General features: G+C 41.3%; 1 protein-coding gene across 1 annotated transcript in view; it reads left to right on the forward strand.

Moving 5' to 3' along the window:
* Window positions 1–16,013, forward strand: part of slco4a1 (solute carrier organic anion transporter family, member 4A1) — a 34,872-nt gene extending 18,859 nt beyond the window's left edge. The window contains exons 9-11 of the mRNA XM_042005038.1: window positions 250–314; window positions 404–552; window positions 13,813–16,013. Of these exons, the coding sequence (XP_041860972.1) occupies window positions 250–314; window positions 404–552; window positions 13,813–13,989 (391 nt within the window). The 3' untranslated portion in view covers window positions 13,990–16,013. The remainder of the gene's footprint in view (window positions 1–249; window positions 315–403; window positions 553–13,812) is intronic.
* Window positions 16,014–16,162: the final 149 nt, after the last annotated feature.

Here is a 16,162-nt window from a genome sequence, read left to right on the forward strand (position 1 = left end):
AGGCCATGAGGACCAAGGTTGGGGATCACTGTTCTAAGGAGTTGTTTGGGGTCTAGTGGCCTTTATTTGAGAGTAGCTGGACAGGAAAGGAGATGAAAGAGAGCAGGGATCCTGAGCTGGCTGCACCAAGGAGCTATAGCCTGAAGTGGTCACTCAATTAGTTGAGCTTAACTTTTTCACATATTTAATGATGCTGGTTTTTAAAATGTCAAACTGGGTTGGAAGCTTCAATTGACTTTGCCTGAATAGGTGTGTATCAGACAGCCAGAGATCCTTCGGACTTGGCATCCAGTGGATTATGGTGCGCACATTTGGTAAGCCACCTTATTTCCTTAATCTGTTCTTAACCTTTATCTCACAAGCAAGACATTTGAGTTCCTTTGCTCTGCTGTTTTCCTTCCAGGTGGCATTCCAGGACCGATAGCATTTGGCTCTGTGATTGATATCTCCTGCTTATTGTGGCAGCATCAGTGTGGCGAGCAGGGTTCCTGCTACATCTACCACAACTCCGCCATGAGCCAGTACACACTAGTAGCTGGAATCATCTACAAGGTAAACACACAAGTTATTTACTGTGAAGTCCCTGCATCACTTTTTCATTTATTTCTGTTGGAAAATGTTGCTAGTAATGCAAGATTTCATATCTGTATTTAAAACTGATTTACTTGGTATGCATATAACTTCCCTCCCACCATTGAAAGACATGCATGTTAAGTTAATTGGTTACTCTAAATTCTCCCTTGGAGTGAGTGTGTGTGTAAATGGTTGTTTGTCTTTCTGTTGGCCCTGCGATGGACTGGTGACATGTTGAGGTGTACCTGCCTCTCACCTGCTAAAAATGCTGGGATAGACTCCTGCTTACCTGCGACCCATAATAGACTAAGCAGTACAGAGAATGAATGAATGAATGAATGAATGAATGAATGAATGACTGAATGAATGAATGAATGAATGAATGAATGAATGAATGAATGAACGAACACTGCCCAAAAAATAAAAGGAACACTAAAATAACACATCCTTGATCTGAATGAATGAAACATTCTTATTAAACACTTTCTTCTTTACATAGTTAAATGTGTTGACAACAAAAACACAAAAAATATTATCAATGGAAATCATATTTATTAACCCATGGAGGTCTGGATTTGGAGTCACACTCAAAATAAAGTGGAAAAACACACTACAGGCTGATCCAACTTTGATATAATGTCCTTAAAACAAGTCAAAATGAGGCTCAGTAGTGTGTGTGGCTTCCACGTGCCTGTAGGACCTCCCTACAACGCCTGGGCATGCTCCTGATGAGGTGGCGGATGGTCTCCTGAGGGATCTCCTCCCAGACCTGGACTAAAGCATCCGCCAACTCCTGGACAATCTGTGGTGCAATGTGGCGTTGGTGGATGCAGCGAGACATGATGTCCCAGATGTGCTCAGTTGGATTCAGGTTTGGGGAACGAGCGGGCCATTCCATAGCATTAATGCCTTCATCTGGCAAGAACTGCTGACACACTCCAGCCACTTGAGGTCTAGCATTGTCTTGCATTAGGAGGAACCCAGGACCAACCACACCAGCATGTGGTCTCACAAGGGGTCTGAGGATTTCATCTCGGGTACCTAATGACAGTCAGGCTACCTCTGGCGAAACACATGGAGGGCTGTGCTGCCCCCCAAAGAAATGTCACCCTACACCATTACTGACCCACTGCCAAACAGGTCATGCTGGAAGATGTTGCAGGCAGCAGAACGTTCTCCACGGCGTATCCAGACTCTTTCACGTCTGTCACATGTGCCCAGTGTGAACCTGCTTTAATCTGTGAGGAATACAGGGCGCCAGTGGCCAAGTTGCCAATTTTGGTGTTCTCTGCCAAACGTCCTGCACGGTGTTGGGCTGTAAGCACAACCCCCACCTGTGGGCGTCAGGCCCTCATACCTCCCTCATGGAGTCTGTTTCTGACCGTTTGAGCTACACATGCACATCTGTGGCCTGCTGGAGGTCATGTTGCAGGGCTCTGGCAGTGCTCCTCCTGTTCCTCCTTGCACAAAGGTGGAGGTAGCGTCCTGCTGCTGGGTTGTTGCCTCCTACGGCCTCCTCCACGTCTGATGTACTGGCCTGTCTCCTGGTAGCACCTCCATGATCTGGATATTACACTAACAGACACAGCAAACCTTCTTGCCACAGCTCGCATTGATGAGCTATCCTGGATGAGCTGCACTACCTGAGCCACTTGTGTGGGTTGTAGACTCCATCTCATGCTACCACTAGAGTGAAAGCACCGCCAGCATTAAAAAGTGACCAAAACATCAGTCAGAAGGCAGGAAATGAGAAGTGTTCTGTGGTCACCACCTGCAGAACCTCCTTTATTGGGGTGTCTTGCTATTTGCCGATTATTTCCACCTGTTTGATTGAACAGTTTGATTTCACAGAAGTGTGACTGACTTGGAGTTATATTGTGTTGTTTAAATATTCCTTTTATTTTCTTGAGTAGCGTATATAACTTTAGTGTAGAATTGATATTTCTAATTAGAGCCTCTTCATCTAACCACAATGATCACTAATATCACAATTAACAAGACTGAAATTAAAGTTTTTTTTCTTACTATATAGGATAAAAAAAATTAGAAACCCCCAGGATGGTTCCATTTAATTTCAACCTTAAGGAAAATGTTTAACACATGTTTGTGTGTCTTCAGATGTTTCTGAGACAGAAAATGTTCTTCTGTTTGTCTGAAGTAACTTCCAATGGTACTGCTGTCCTTCTGTTGTAAACAAGATTTTCTTCATTATAACAACTTTTCAATGCGGGCCAAGTTCCCAGCTCCGCAGCAACATTTACATAATTTATTTTCACTTAAGAAATTACTGACACTAACTTATGACACGCTACTATACTTACTCTGAAACTGGGATAGATCACACAAACTTAAAATTTTTCTTGATCTTTTTTTCCTTCAACTATTTAAGTTGTCAAGTGCAAAAAGATTTGGTAATGTATGTATATGTATATATATAAAACTGAAGTTCTACTTGTAGGCACGCCCTCCACTCTAACCAAATCTCACAGTTTCTCCATCCACATTGACAGTTCTACCATTTTCCCCTCCCCTCAGGTCAAGAGTCTCGGCGTCATTCTCGACAGCACCCTATCATTTCAAGCCCACATCAATAGCATTACTCGGTCTGCCTACTTCCACCTTCGTAATATCAATCGTCTACACTCATCACTTACTCCACATGCTGCTGCAATCCTTATCCATAGTCTTGTCACATCTCGCATCGACTACTGTAACTCACTCCTCTTCGGTCTTCCCAATAAATCACTTCAGAAACTGCAGCTTCTCCAGAACTCTGCTGCTCGTATCCTGACTCGCACCTCTTCCTTTCAACATATTTCCCCTGTCCTTCAACAACTCCACTGGCTCCCAATAAAATACAGAATTAACTATAAGTTACTGGTCCTCACTTTCAAAAGTATTCACCATCTGGCCCCTCCTTATCTGTCTGATCTCCTCCATATTGCCACTCCCTCCCGTGCTCTCAGGTCATCCTCCTCCATTCACCTTACTGTTCCCTCTGCCCGTCTCTCTACCATGGCTCTGCTCCCCAGCTCTGGAACTCACTTCCATCCGAGATTAGGAACATGAACTCCCTTCCATCATTCACATCTGCACTCAAAACCACCTGTTTAAAACGGCATACTCCTATAAACCCATGTATAATGACTGTTTTGTGTAATTTTTATATCAAGGTCCGTTATCTCTTTTAACTCTTATGTAATTTATGTTTTTATTGTCTTTTATTTATTTTTATTTTTGTGTACGGTGACCTTGGGTGTTTGAAAGGCGCCAAGTAATAAAATGCATTATTATTATTATATATATATATATATATATATATATAATATATTATATATTTGTTGTGTGTGTGTGTGGGTGTGATGTGTGTGTTTAAAACATTAAATAACATGCTTGAAAGAGTAAAAATTTAAATATGACACTAAGCCAGTGTGAAAATAAAACAATCACCGACCAAATGACAAATGAATGTCATCCTACCTCTACTTGACATATTTAATGAGATAAACCATCATCTCTCACTTCCAGTTATTACACAAAATGTGTATGTAATTAATTATATGCAGTAAAAACTGTCATCATAACTGTCATCATATTGTGCTAAATACCCATCAAATAGTATGTGTCAGACTCCAGACTCAAATTCAGAGAATTTTCTAAAATTTGGCCTCTGTAGCCACCTCCATTCAGTGGGTGCTTTACTTCCTGTAGTGCCGTCTGAACCAAGTGACAATGCCATCACTAAGATGGAAAACTACACTCACTGCTGGCAATAAAGGGACTGCTTTTGACAGGGAATTTAAACAAGCTACTGAGTTGTCAAATGGATTGAGTCAAATCCTCCACACCGAAGGCATGTCTGATGTGGAACCTCCTGCTACAGACCCGGCTGATACCCTCCTTGGATGTGGTCAAATGACACTGGAATAGCGGGAGAAGTCTCAAACCGGATGTCAGACTGGTCTCTCATACTGGAACAGTGTTGGTGCAGACCCAATGTCCATCAACCCTGGCCAGAACCTGGTCTGATGTTGTTCATTCAGAGGTAAATCCAGCAGGAAATTTAAAGCTCCAGCACTCACTCCACCACCAGACCCGGAGGAGAGGTCAAAATTCCACAAACAGGAGGATTAGAGAAGCTATTGGCGCCTCCACACAAAAACAAATAGACACAATTCTGATTGGGGACTCTATAACAGCACACTGAGGATGGCAAAGATGGAAAATCTAAGATTTCCTGATCCATCAGGTCAATGGAACTGATAGAGATCTTTAGACCCATCTGTCTTCACATCCAAATGGTATGAAGATCATTGTCCACACAGGGTTTTTTGATATTCTGAGGAGGAAAACTGGCTCCGAGATCCTGAAGAAAGACTTTTCTCTGCTGTTGGAGAGACTGTGTCAGTTGGGAGCACCATTTTGATATTTCAGGACCCATTCCTACGGGGGTAAAGGAATTGAACTGTTTCAGTAGACTTCTTGGCCTGAAACACATGGTTATCTAACGCATGTATCACCCATGGGATAAAGTTCATATATAACTTCAATATCTTTTGGAACTGTAAGGAGCGATTCAGACCTGATGGTCTGCATCCAAATCTAAGTGGATGCAGATTACTTGGTGCACACTTGCGTCATGCTGTTGGGACGGCAAACCCAAACATGATGTACAGATAAGACCGAAGAACCCAGCAGAGAGGCGATCAAACTCTCAGCTCTCCCCCATCACCAGACCCTCTCTCCACATCACCCCAAGGTCTTCAAAGGATGTCTCTATCCAGGTCCCAGACTCCAAAGATACAATCTACCAGAACCACAGGGCTCCCCTACCTCCCCCCTCCTCATCCCTCCTCTTGGATCATCTGTCCTGACAGAGCAGACACGGGAGGAGGTGCAGGAGGTTCACAAAGCAGCAGCAGAATTCACAACAAAGATAACATGCCATGATGCGTTCAGGGTCCTTGCTGTAGTTTGCTCCTATTACTGACAGCTGTTCTGAGCTCAAGCCTGGACCCAGTAGGATCCTGTGTTAGTAAAATAAGGAATCGAACACGGTCAGTTTGTGGGGTGAATCGATCTAATCTGTTAACTATACCTTGTATAACAAGTCACTGTTAGTTAATACGTCATCATTCTCACAGTTAAGATTTTCTTTTTCTGACAGAAACATGGGTTAACAGAAGACACAAGTGCTACAGTTTGTTAATGAAACACACCCCCTCATTTTAGTTTTATGAATAAATGTGGAAACGGGAGGAAAGGAGGAGGAGAAGCTGCCTGTTTAAAGATTATTCCTGCGTAAAGAGATTTCATAGAGTGATTTTACTTCTTTTAAATATCTTAGTTTTACTTTAAGGGGTGCTTCTAAAATCCTATTTCTAATCACCTCCAGACGTCCAAGACACTGTGCAAATTTTATTGATAAATTTTCTGAATTATTGTCAGTTATCTCTACTGATTTTAACCATTTCATCTTAACTGGGGATTTTAACATCCACATAGATAACATGACGGATGTTGGACGTGTTTGGTTTGTGTCAACATGTAAAAGAACCAACCCACATTCGAGGTCACATTCTGGACCTGGTTATGTCAGGGTGTTGATATTTCTTCTGTTGCGGTTGCTGACTTGGCCTTGTCTGACCATTTTAGTATTTTGTTTGATTTACTGATCACTCAGAATGTCCAACCAACCTGCTCCTCGGTTAGGAAGAGGTACATTAATGAAAGAACAAGTGCTAAGTTTGTGGAGGCTATAGCTATGTTACCAACAACCAGAGCAGAGTCAGCTGATGGACTCCTGGATCATTTCAATCTGAAAATGCTGAATGTAATGGATGCTGTTGCACTGATAAGAATCAAGAGCAACTTGAGCAAACAGAAACCAGCATGGAGAAACACCACTGTGGTTACCAGCTTAAAACGAGACAGCAGGAAAACTGAACGGAAATGGTAGAAAAATAAAATCCAAATTCACTATGAGCTGTACAAACAAAGCCTGCATAACTATAACAATGAGCTGTGCAAGGCCAGAGAGCTGCATTTATCTGGAATGATCCACAAGAATGTCAACAATGCTCACACTCTGTTTGCTGTGATTGAAAAATTTACAAATCCTCCTAAAAAGATAAGCCCAGAGCTCCTTTCCACTGAGAAATGCAACCAAATGGCAATCCACAAACACTGTAAAACAATATATGGAAGATTTTGGACTTTGAAATATGGTGGACTTATCACCCTAATATCAGAGAGTACACCTTCTTTTCCCCAGTTCACCATTCATACTCTAGGCTAGATTATTTTCTGGTTAGCAGCTCTTTGGTGAGATTTCAGAGACCCAGATTCACCCCATCACTATCAGTGACCATGCACCAGTTTCCTTTACTTTGAGGAACACGAGAATCACACCACCGACTAAAAGCTGGAGAATTAATACAGCGTTGCTGAAAGATCCCGACTTTATCAGCTACTTCACAAAAGAATGGGCTATATACTTAGGAAAACAATGACAAACCAGGAGTCTCAGCATGTGTTCTGTGGGACGCAGGGAAAGCGGTAATGCGAGGCAAAATTATCTCCTTTGCATCACATAAAAAAAAGAAAGAAAACTCAAAAATATTAGAATTAGAAATAAGAATTAAATCATTAGAAGACACCTACAGTGCTTCACCAGATGAACCAATGATGAACCAAATAAGGAGGGCTAGGCTGGAATTAAATGAAATAATCAACAAGAGAACAGAATTTCTGGTGCAAAGATTACGCTTGGAGACATTTGAACACAGTAATAAATCCGGAGATTTTTAGCTAACCAGTTAAAAATAAATAAGGAAAAATCTACCATATCAGCTGTTAAAGATTCAATAGGTAATATTACGCATGAGCCAGATGCAATAAACAACATCTTTAGAGATTTCTATAAAACTCTGTATACATCACACTTAGATCCATCAGACAATTGATATCCATCATTTTCTTAAACAATATAGATCAGGGGTAGCCAACGTTGGTCCTCGAGGGGCACCAATCCAGCAGGTTTTCCAGGATTTCCGTGCCCCAACACACCTGACTTAAACTAACGAGTCATTGTGGAGATCCTTATAGGCTGTTGGATCCATTTAATTTGAGTCAGGTGTGCTGGAGCAGGGAAATCTGGAAAACCTGCCGGATTGGTGCCCTCGAGGACCAACGTTGGCTACCCCTGATATAGATCTTCCAGGTTTACAGCAGGAACAAGTCACGACCTTAGATTCCCCCCTTACAGTGGAGGAGCTACATGAAGCCCTTAAACATATGCCCTGTAAAAAAGCCCCAGGTCCGCATGGCTTCCCAGCAGAGTTCTATAAAGAATTCTGGTCAACGCTGGCCCCGACATTTTTCAAAATGGTGACACAAATAAAGGAAAATGGTTACTTACCCCCAAACATAAACTCTGCCACCATTACTGTACTATTAAAACCAGGTAAAGACCCCACAATACCATCTAGCTACAGACCCATATCACTGATAAATGCGGACCTTAAAATAATTTGCAAAGCATTAGCTGGAAGGTTAGAGAAAGTAACTCTCATTATACACTCTGATCAAACAGGCTTTATAAAGGGCAGATATTCCTCTGTTAACATGCGGAGACTAATTAATATAATAAATTATTCTACCATCAATAACCTGGAAACAATAATAGTTTCTTTAGATGCAGAGAAAGCTTTTGATCGTGTTAACTGGAAATATTTACTAGCTACTTTAAACAGATTCGGCTTTGGACCATCTTTCATTAACTGGATTAAGATCTTATACAGTTGTCCTAATGCGAGTGTTAGAACAAATGACCAAACCTCTCCAAGTTTTAATCTACAAAGGGGTACCAGACAAGGTTGTCCACTATCCCCCTCACTTTTTGCTATATTTATTGAGCTAGCCGCTGCAATTAGACAAAATAAAGCTATTAAAGGCATTCAGTCCAAAAATATATTTCATAAAATAAGTCTTTATGCTGATGACGTTTTACTATTCCTCCAGAACTCACAAACCTCTCTATCTGAAACAATCTCACTAATTAATAAATTCTCTACACTCTCGGACTACTCCGTTAACTGGTCTAAGGGTACAGTTCTACCCATCAACTGTAGCTTTCAAAATCTACCCAGCATCACCTTAAAATCAGGTAACATTATAATCCTGGGTGTAAATATTCCCTCCAGGCTCTCAGAACTAACACAACTTAATCACACTCACCTTCTTAAGACTATAGAAGATGATCTTGCTTGCTGGAAATCTCTACCCATTTCACTCATGGGGAGAGTTGCCACTATAAAAATGATGGTTCTACCCAAAATCAACTATTTGTTTTCTATGATTCCTATGAAACCCCCTTCTACCTGGTTTAAATCGCTAGAATCACACATCTCCCGATTTCTCTGGAAAAATAAACCACCCCGGATCAGTTTAAAAACTTTACAGAAGTCGAAAGATAGGGGAGGATTAGACCTGCCTAACTTTCAACATTACTTCCTAGCTAATAGATTGCAATATGTACTAAAATGGCTCAAATCTAGTCCACTAGATGACCTGTGGATTGATATAGAACAAACATTCTGTGACAATTTGGAAATTTCTGGTCTTCCTTTTTTCAGCTTAAGTATAAAAAAGCAAAAGTGCTTTAAAAGTGTCAACATCAGCACTTTTCTGACAGCCTGGTGGGAATTTCTCAACAAAACCAACTCCTCAGTAATACCATGTAAACTCACACCCATCTGGAACAATCCTGATCTACTAAACAAAAATATGCTAAACTTTAACCAATGGATTAACAAAGGAATTAAATACTTTGAACATATTATCCATAACAGAAACATTTTATTTTAATTGCATTATAAATAGCCCATTCTCATGCACACACAACTCAGGCTGGGGGCAGGGGGGCGGGGGTCTTCCTACGCCCTTGTGTCCCGGGTGCCTGCCTGGAGTCCTGTGCGGGGTGCTACTGGGCGCCGTTTACCCTGGGGGCTGCCCTCGGTGCCGCATCGGGGGGCTGGTGAGACCTCAGGGAGAATGTATGTGGTTGTGTGGGTGTGTGTATGTGGTGAGGGTCGGGTCTGGGGCCCACCAGGCCCTAGACTCCCTGGGCTGCCCCTGGTGGGGGTGGGAGGGGGTGGGGAGGTGTGGGGGTGAATGGGTAAGGGTCGGGGTAAAGAGGGGTTGTTTTTTGTTTTTGTTTTTTTTTTTTTGTTAGGGGGGGGGGACCTGCGGACATTTTTTTGTCCCTGGGGTGCCTAGCCTTGGTGTTGGGTTGGCGTGGCCCACGGTGGTTTTGCCTGGGGCGGTCGGGCCCCGTCGGGTTCCTGGGTGGGGCTCTGCTGGGGGGAATGGGTGGCCCTTGGGCCTGTGGGGTGCCTGCCCTCCATGCGGCCTGCGCCGCAGAGCCCGCTGGGCCTGCTCGCCATCGCCCTGGGCTGCCCGGTGCCCCTGCACCGTCGCGCCGGGGATTCCGGTCTGGGGGCCCCTCTGCTCTGGTCTGGGTGGGCCGCTGCACTGTCTGCTTTGGCTGTCCTGGGCTTGGTGCTCTGTGGATCTGCTTGGCCTTTGGGGCCTCGGGCTCCCCCCGTCCCCCGCTGATGCTTCAGGGTGCGTAATTTTTCATATCATCATCATCCCATTTTTCTTTTGGTATCATGTAGTACTGTGGTAGTTTATATTGTTTTTTTTGTTTTTTTTGTGATATGTTCTGGGCAACATAGACAACTGTTATTTCCACATTTTAATCCTGTCCTTTTCTCCCTTTTTTTTTTTCTCTCTTCCTCTATCTCCCTGTCAGGTTCGGCACTGACATATAAAGACTAAAGAAAATGAGATTACAATAAAAATAATAAAAATATCAAGGGCAGCCATGTATATAACATGTCTCCCTTGGTAGAGTAAATCTGTCAAGCAAAATATGGCACACAGACCACCGTTCTGTATGTTAGGATGCTGGACAGGACAGGGTAAAAGAAAAAAAAAAAAAAAAGAAAGAGAAATGCAACCAATCTGCCAACTTTTTTAGCAAAAAAATTAAAACAATTAGGGAAAATATTAATTCCACACAGTCAAACAAGAAAACTAGTCTGTGTCTAAAAACCTGGAAATATTTCTGATGTTATGTTGCAATTTAATATGGTCGATTTAAAAATCCTACAAAAAATCAGTTTGGCAATTGAAATCAACAACATGCATTCTGGACATGATACCTGTAGCGGCCCTTGGCATCAATAAAGGAGAACAGAGCTTCTAACGGGTGTAACAGTTTATTTGTTCCCTTTTGGAGTGTACAGGAACAGCCTGAACGCATCCAGCTTCTTATCTCGAACAATGTGAAAACTATAAAATAAAATAAATAAAAATAAATAAAATAAACACAGTTGTATTCTTAAACTGTATTAAAGATAAAGTTGTAGAGAGGACTCAGCTACTCTGCACATTCACAATAAAATATGTAAATTCCCCTCTACATATTGTAACACAAGTATATAACCATTAGCAACTTCAGTATTTACATTTGCAACAATTTACATCACACAACACAAACTGAGTGAACTGTGTAACACATATGATGTTTCACATATGCCTTATATTACAGAAACAGTTACATCATACCTCACTCCACTTGCCAAGGGGGCTAATCATTGCTTGGGGAGCCTTGCTTTAATCTGCAACCACACGTGGCACTGTTAGCTCGTAGACACACATATTGGCTAAAGTTACCCCGAAAAGCAAGCATGACATAAACAAAAGACATTGGTGAGTCAGGAAACAAACTGAAGTAATCATATAACATTACACATGCGAGGCAATATTCAACAAAGAATACAGAAACTAACGTGTAACAGAGAAGTCTTTTTGCCATGAGTGTATCAGAGAGAAGGATATGCCTCTAACTAGTTCCGGGGCACGTAGCTCTGACGAAATCAGTGTCATATGACTGTAGTATTGAACTAGCAGTCCTCTACAATACCATCCGACTTTTTAAAAACAGTTTTGAACTCAGTAGAAAGTGATTTACTACTGATAGTTAACAGCTCACTGGCATCAGGCATTTTTCCCAAGTCACTAAAGATAGCTGCTATTAAGCCACTCCTAAAGAAAAGGACTCTAGACGCCTCTATAATAAACACCTATAGACTGTCTCTAACCTCTTTTATTTCCAAGATTATTGAGAAAGTTGTACTTCACCAGCTTAATGACTTTTTAAATGAAAGTGGAAATCTGGATAAATTTTAGTCCGGCTTCCGAACTCATCAGAGCCCTGAAACAGTCCTGGTCACAGTGGTAAAGGTTCTGGTCTAGTATCAGTCCTGGTTCTGGTCTAGTGTCAGTCCTGGTTCTGCTGGATCTCAGTACTGTGTTTGATACTGTAGATCACAGAATCCTGTTGCATAGGCTGGAAATCTGGGTTGGACTTTCTGGAGCGGTCCTTAACTGGTTCAGGTCCTATTTAGAAGGCCGGAGTTATTTTGCTACAATCAGCAACTATGAATCCGAACGAGTGGCCATGACTTGTGGAGTCCCCCAGGGGTCAGTCCTTGGATCTCCTCTGTTCAACTTGTATCTGCTCCCTTTGGGTAAAATATTACAGAACTATAGCATTAATTATCAAAGTTATGCAGATGATACACAACTTTATGTGTCTCTGTCACCAGATGACTGCAGTCCAATAGACTTAATGTGTCAGTGTCTGGAGGAAATAAACACCTGGATGAGGGACAATTTTCTACAATTAAATGAAGACAAAACTGAGATTATTGTGTTTGGTAGCAAAGAGAAGAGGGTCAGCATTGGGAAACACCTGGAGACTCGGGCTCTTAAAACCAGTGACCAAGTTGGTAACCTTGGAGTGTTGATAAACTCAGACCTGACTTTCAGCAGCCACATCAAAGCTTCACTAAGAAGCTTTTTACCATCAACAGGATTAAAAGTTTAGTCTCCCAGAAAGACCAAGAGAAACTCCTCCATGATTCATCTCCAGTAGACTGGATTACTGTACTGGTCTTTAACAGGACTTCCTAAAAAGAGCATTAAACATCTGCAGCTCATTCAAAATGCTGCTGCTAGAGTTTTAACCAGGACTAAGAGATCTGAACACATCACACCAGTTTTGAAATCTTCACACAGGTTTCCAGTTAATTCTGGTTTCCAGTCAGTCACAGAATAGATTTTAAACCCCTTCTGATCGTTTACAAATCCCAGAGCAGTTTAGGCCCAGAATCCATCTGTGATATGTGTAAGAATATAAACCTAGCAGAGCTCTTAGATCCAAAGACTCTGGTCAACTAGTCCATACCAGAGCCCACACCAGAGTCCAGACTAAACATGGAGAAGCAGCATTTAGCTGTTATGCTGCAAACATGTGGAACAAACTGCCAGTGGAGATTAAACTTTCACCAAATGTAGACATTTTTAAATCCAGGTTAAAAACTTTTTTTTTTCATGCGCCTATGCATGAATTATAAATGGTATCTTTTTAACTCCTTTTGCTTTTAGACATTTTAATGTAATTTATTATTTTTACTGTGATTCCTGCTATATGTATCTGCCTTTTACTATTTCCTAATATTTGTAATGCCTTTGTTTATGTAAAGCACTTTGAATTGTCCTGTACATGAAATGTGCTATACAAATAAACTGCCTTCATTTGTCTGCCTAAAAAAAAAAAAAAAGAAAAAAAAAGAGGACTGCCTCTAGCACTACATGTCAGCACCTGGGTCCAACTGGACTCACAGCAGTCTGACTACCACTTAATGATGATGTCCTATCCTGTTTGAATTCTTGCTTGTGTTGTTCTTACTCTCAGATGTAAGTCACTCTGCATAAAAGTGTTTGCCAAATGACTGCAGAACAGAATAGAATAGAATAGAATAGAACTTTTTGTTAATAACTGCTGTTAATCGTTAGTTTATGATGGTGCATGTTAGCTGTCTGAGAGGGAAGTTGTTAACCTTTATTTATACTAGTAGTCCCATTATGACACACAGTCTCATTAGCAAGAGAGACCTCTCTACCTAACATAATGATTCTAGAAACTGTGGTGGGAAACCTTAAAGAATAATGTATCGAACTGAAACTCAAGTGATACACATGATTAAACTATGACTAAAACTAAACAGTAGTATTGACATTGATTAAACCTAAATCAGACGATCAGGGTGAAAGAGACAAGCCTGGAGCTGGACAGCAGAGATGATCAACCCTCTTCTGTTTCAGGCTTTAGGGACAATGTTTTTCCTGCTGGCCAGTGTCCTGTACCAGCCTCCTCCAGAGCTGCCTCGAAGCCGCTGCCAGAGCACTAGCCATGGACCGGGACACATGAATGACCTGCCCATCAAAGATATGCCTGAAGATCAGAAACCTGCAAGCCAGGTCATGACAGCTAACCCTTAACACTCGCTGGTACATGACAAACAGTCCTGAATGCCTTCATGCACACACAGACACGTGTCTGTAGCACATGACCTCTTCTAACATGGTGCTTTCTTTGAAGAAAATCCTGCTTTGATTCATACAGGTTTTTTTTATAGGTGTGTGTGATTGATTGGGCTAAGCCACAGTTTCGCATATACGTTTACAGTTTCTACAAATATCTTGAAATTAATCAGTTAATTGAAATTATTATTTTTCTTTTATAATGTGATGTTTTTATGATCAATATGTTGTATGTCATTCTTCAAAGCCAATGAGACACCTTAGTCCAGTGGTCAGCAACTGGCGGCCTGTGTGCCAGAATACACACACACACAAAAACTGTAATGTGCAGAGACATGCAGCTGTTTGCAGCACTGTTACAAGAACAACGTGACCCCTTTAAGAATGGTCAAGCTAGAGAGGAGGAGAATTCCACGGAGCAGGAGTCAGAGGTAGGGAGGGGAGGGAGGGGATCATCAGATCAGAAAGTTAGCCATGAGAAACTGCTTGGTGATTGTTTTGCTACCAGCTTTAGCAATAAATACCACACAGTTCTGCTAATTCCAGCAGTGTCCTGTGTTCACCACTGCTGGGTAAATTGAAGCGAGCTTAGCCTGAAGCTAGCTGCTGCTAGCTGTTGATATTGTTCAGCTGGTCAGAAAAAAATTTGGCCCCAGGCAAAATGCAGTTGCTGACCCCTCTCTTAGACCTATGAGTATGTATGACGCATTTAAGATGTGGATATTCTCAACATGTCTCCAGGCTAGTAATAATGTAGCCAAACAATCTTCATGGTTTCAAGAGGAAGATTTACTGAAGATTGTTTCAGAATGTGCTGAAAGGTGCTTAAGTCACTTAAAGAAATGAGTGAATGGATGTTTTCACATTTTTACATTGATAATACTGTTTTCAACAAAGAAGAATTTTAGTGTATTGTGTGTATAACATAAAAACTTGATAGCACTGTCATCTAAAACATGAAGAGTCTTTAGCTTTTGGACAAATGTGTCTGATTAAAAAAAAGAAACTGAAGACTAGTCTTTGACTGGGTTATTCCTAAAAACAGTATCACATTCTCACTGATATGTGATGGGAATTAATTTCCCTGAATTGCAATGAATTCAATTAAACATCCTGTAATTAAAATTCAAATTCATTTGAACATCCTGTGGTGTGGAGTCAATTTTCTGGGGTCTAATTTCTGGACAGATGGACATCTAACTCCTCCACGTCCATCATTTCTGTCTTTTTTACTGTTGCGGTGTTCTTTCTTCACTTTCTGAAGGTGAATATTTGGTCTAACATTTGTTCTTTTCTGTTTTTGTTTTCTTTTTCACTTCATTGTTACAGAGTTATTATTTATTGTTACAGCTGATTATAAACATTGACAAGAAGTGACCTGGCTTTGGCTTTCTTCCACTTTTAAAACTTTATTAAGCATAAGTAATACAGCAGTGTCATGTTTGAATGAACCCAGCCTTCACTTGGAACTTTTTTTTTGGTGCTCAGTGACAACAACTCAGGTTCCAAACCAACTGTTTTTTGGTGTTGATGCACCAGTTGGTTTAAAATTAGGTTCAGGAACCAGTGTCCAGACAGTGTGAAAGCCCTACGTGGCCTTAATTTTAACAATCACACATAGAGGGACCACTGCTCTGTGAGGTTGTCTTGGCAGTACAGATGTAGCCAGTTACTATTTCAGTTTTCATCTAAAGGCCAGCCAGCGTTGTTTCAGCCAAGGAATAGACTTGAAAGTTAATGGATCATGCTAGTGGTTGTTTTTGCATGTTCTTAATCAAAGTAAAACTAGAGAGTGACCCAGCTCCCCAAGTTTTCTTGAGGGTCTGTTAGTTGTCATGGGTCATATCTTTATTCTGTCTCCCAAATCATGGCATTGCCACCACCATGTGTCCCTGCAGAGATGGTAGAGAATACAGTTTGCCGGTTATACCTGAAGCTTTAAATTGTTGGAGATCTTGCTGTTTAAGAGTCCTTATTGCTCATTAACTGTTACTTGCAAATCATACCCAATACTACAATACAATCTGGAAACATTAGATATTTGGGCATAAAGAGGGGCATAGGGGTGTAAAGGGGGGCTGAGGGGGTTTCAGGGGATCGTACAGAAAGGGGCTAGTATGTGTTTAGGGGT

The sequence above is a fragment of the Melanotaenia boesemani genome, chromosome 13 (genome assembly GCF_017639745.1).
Source record: "Melanotaenia boesemani isolate fMelBoe1 chromosome 13, fMelBoe1.pri, whole genome shotgun sequence".
In the NCBI taxonomy this organism is placed as follows: Eukaryota; Metazoa; Chordata; class Actinopteri; order Atheriniformes; family Melanotaeniidae; genus Melanotaenia; species Melanotaenia boesemani.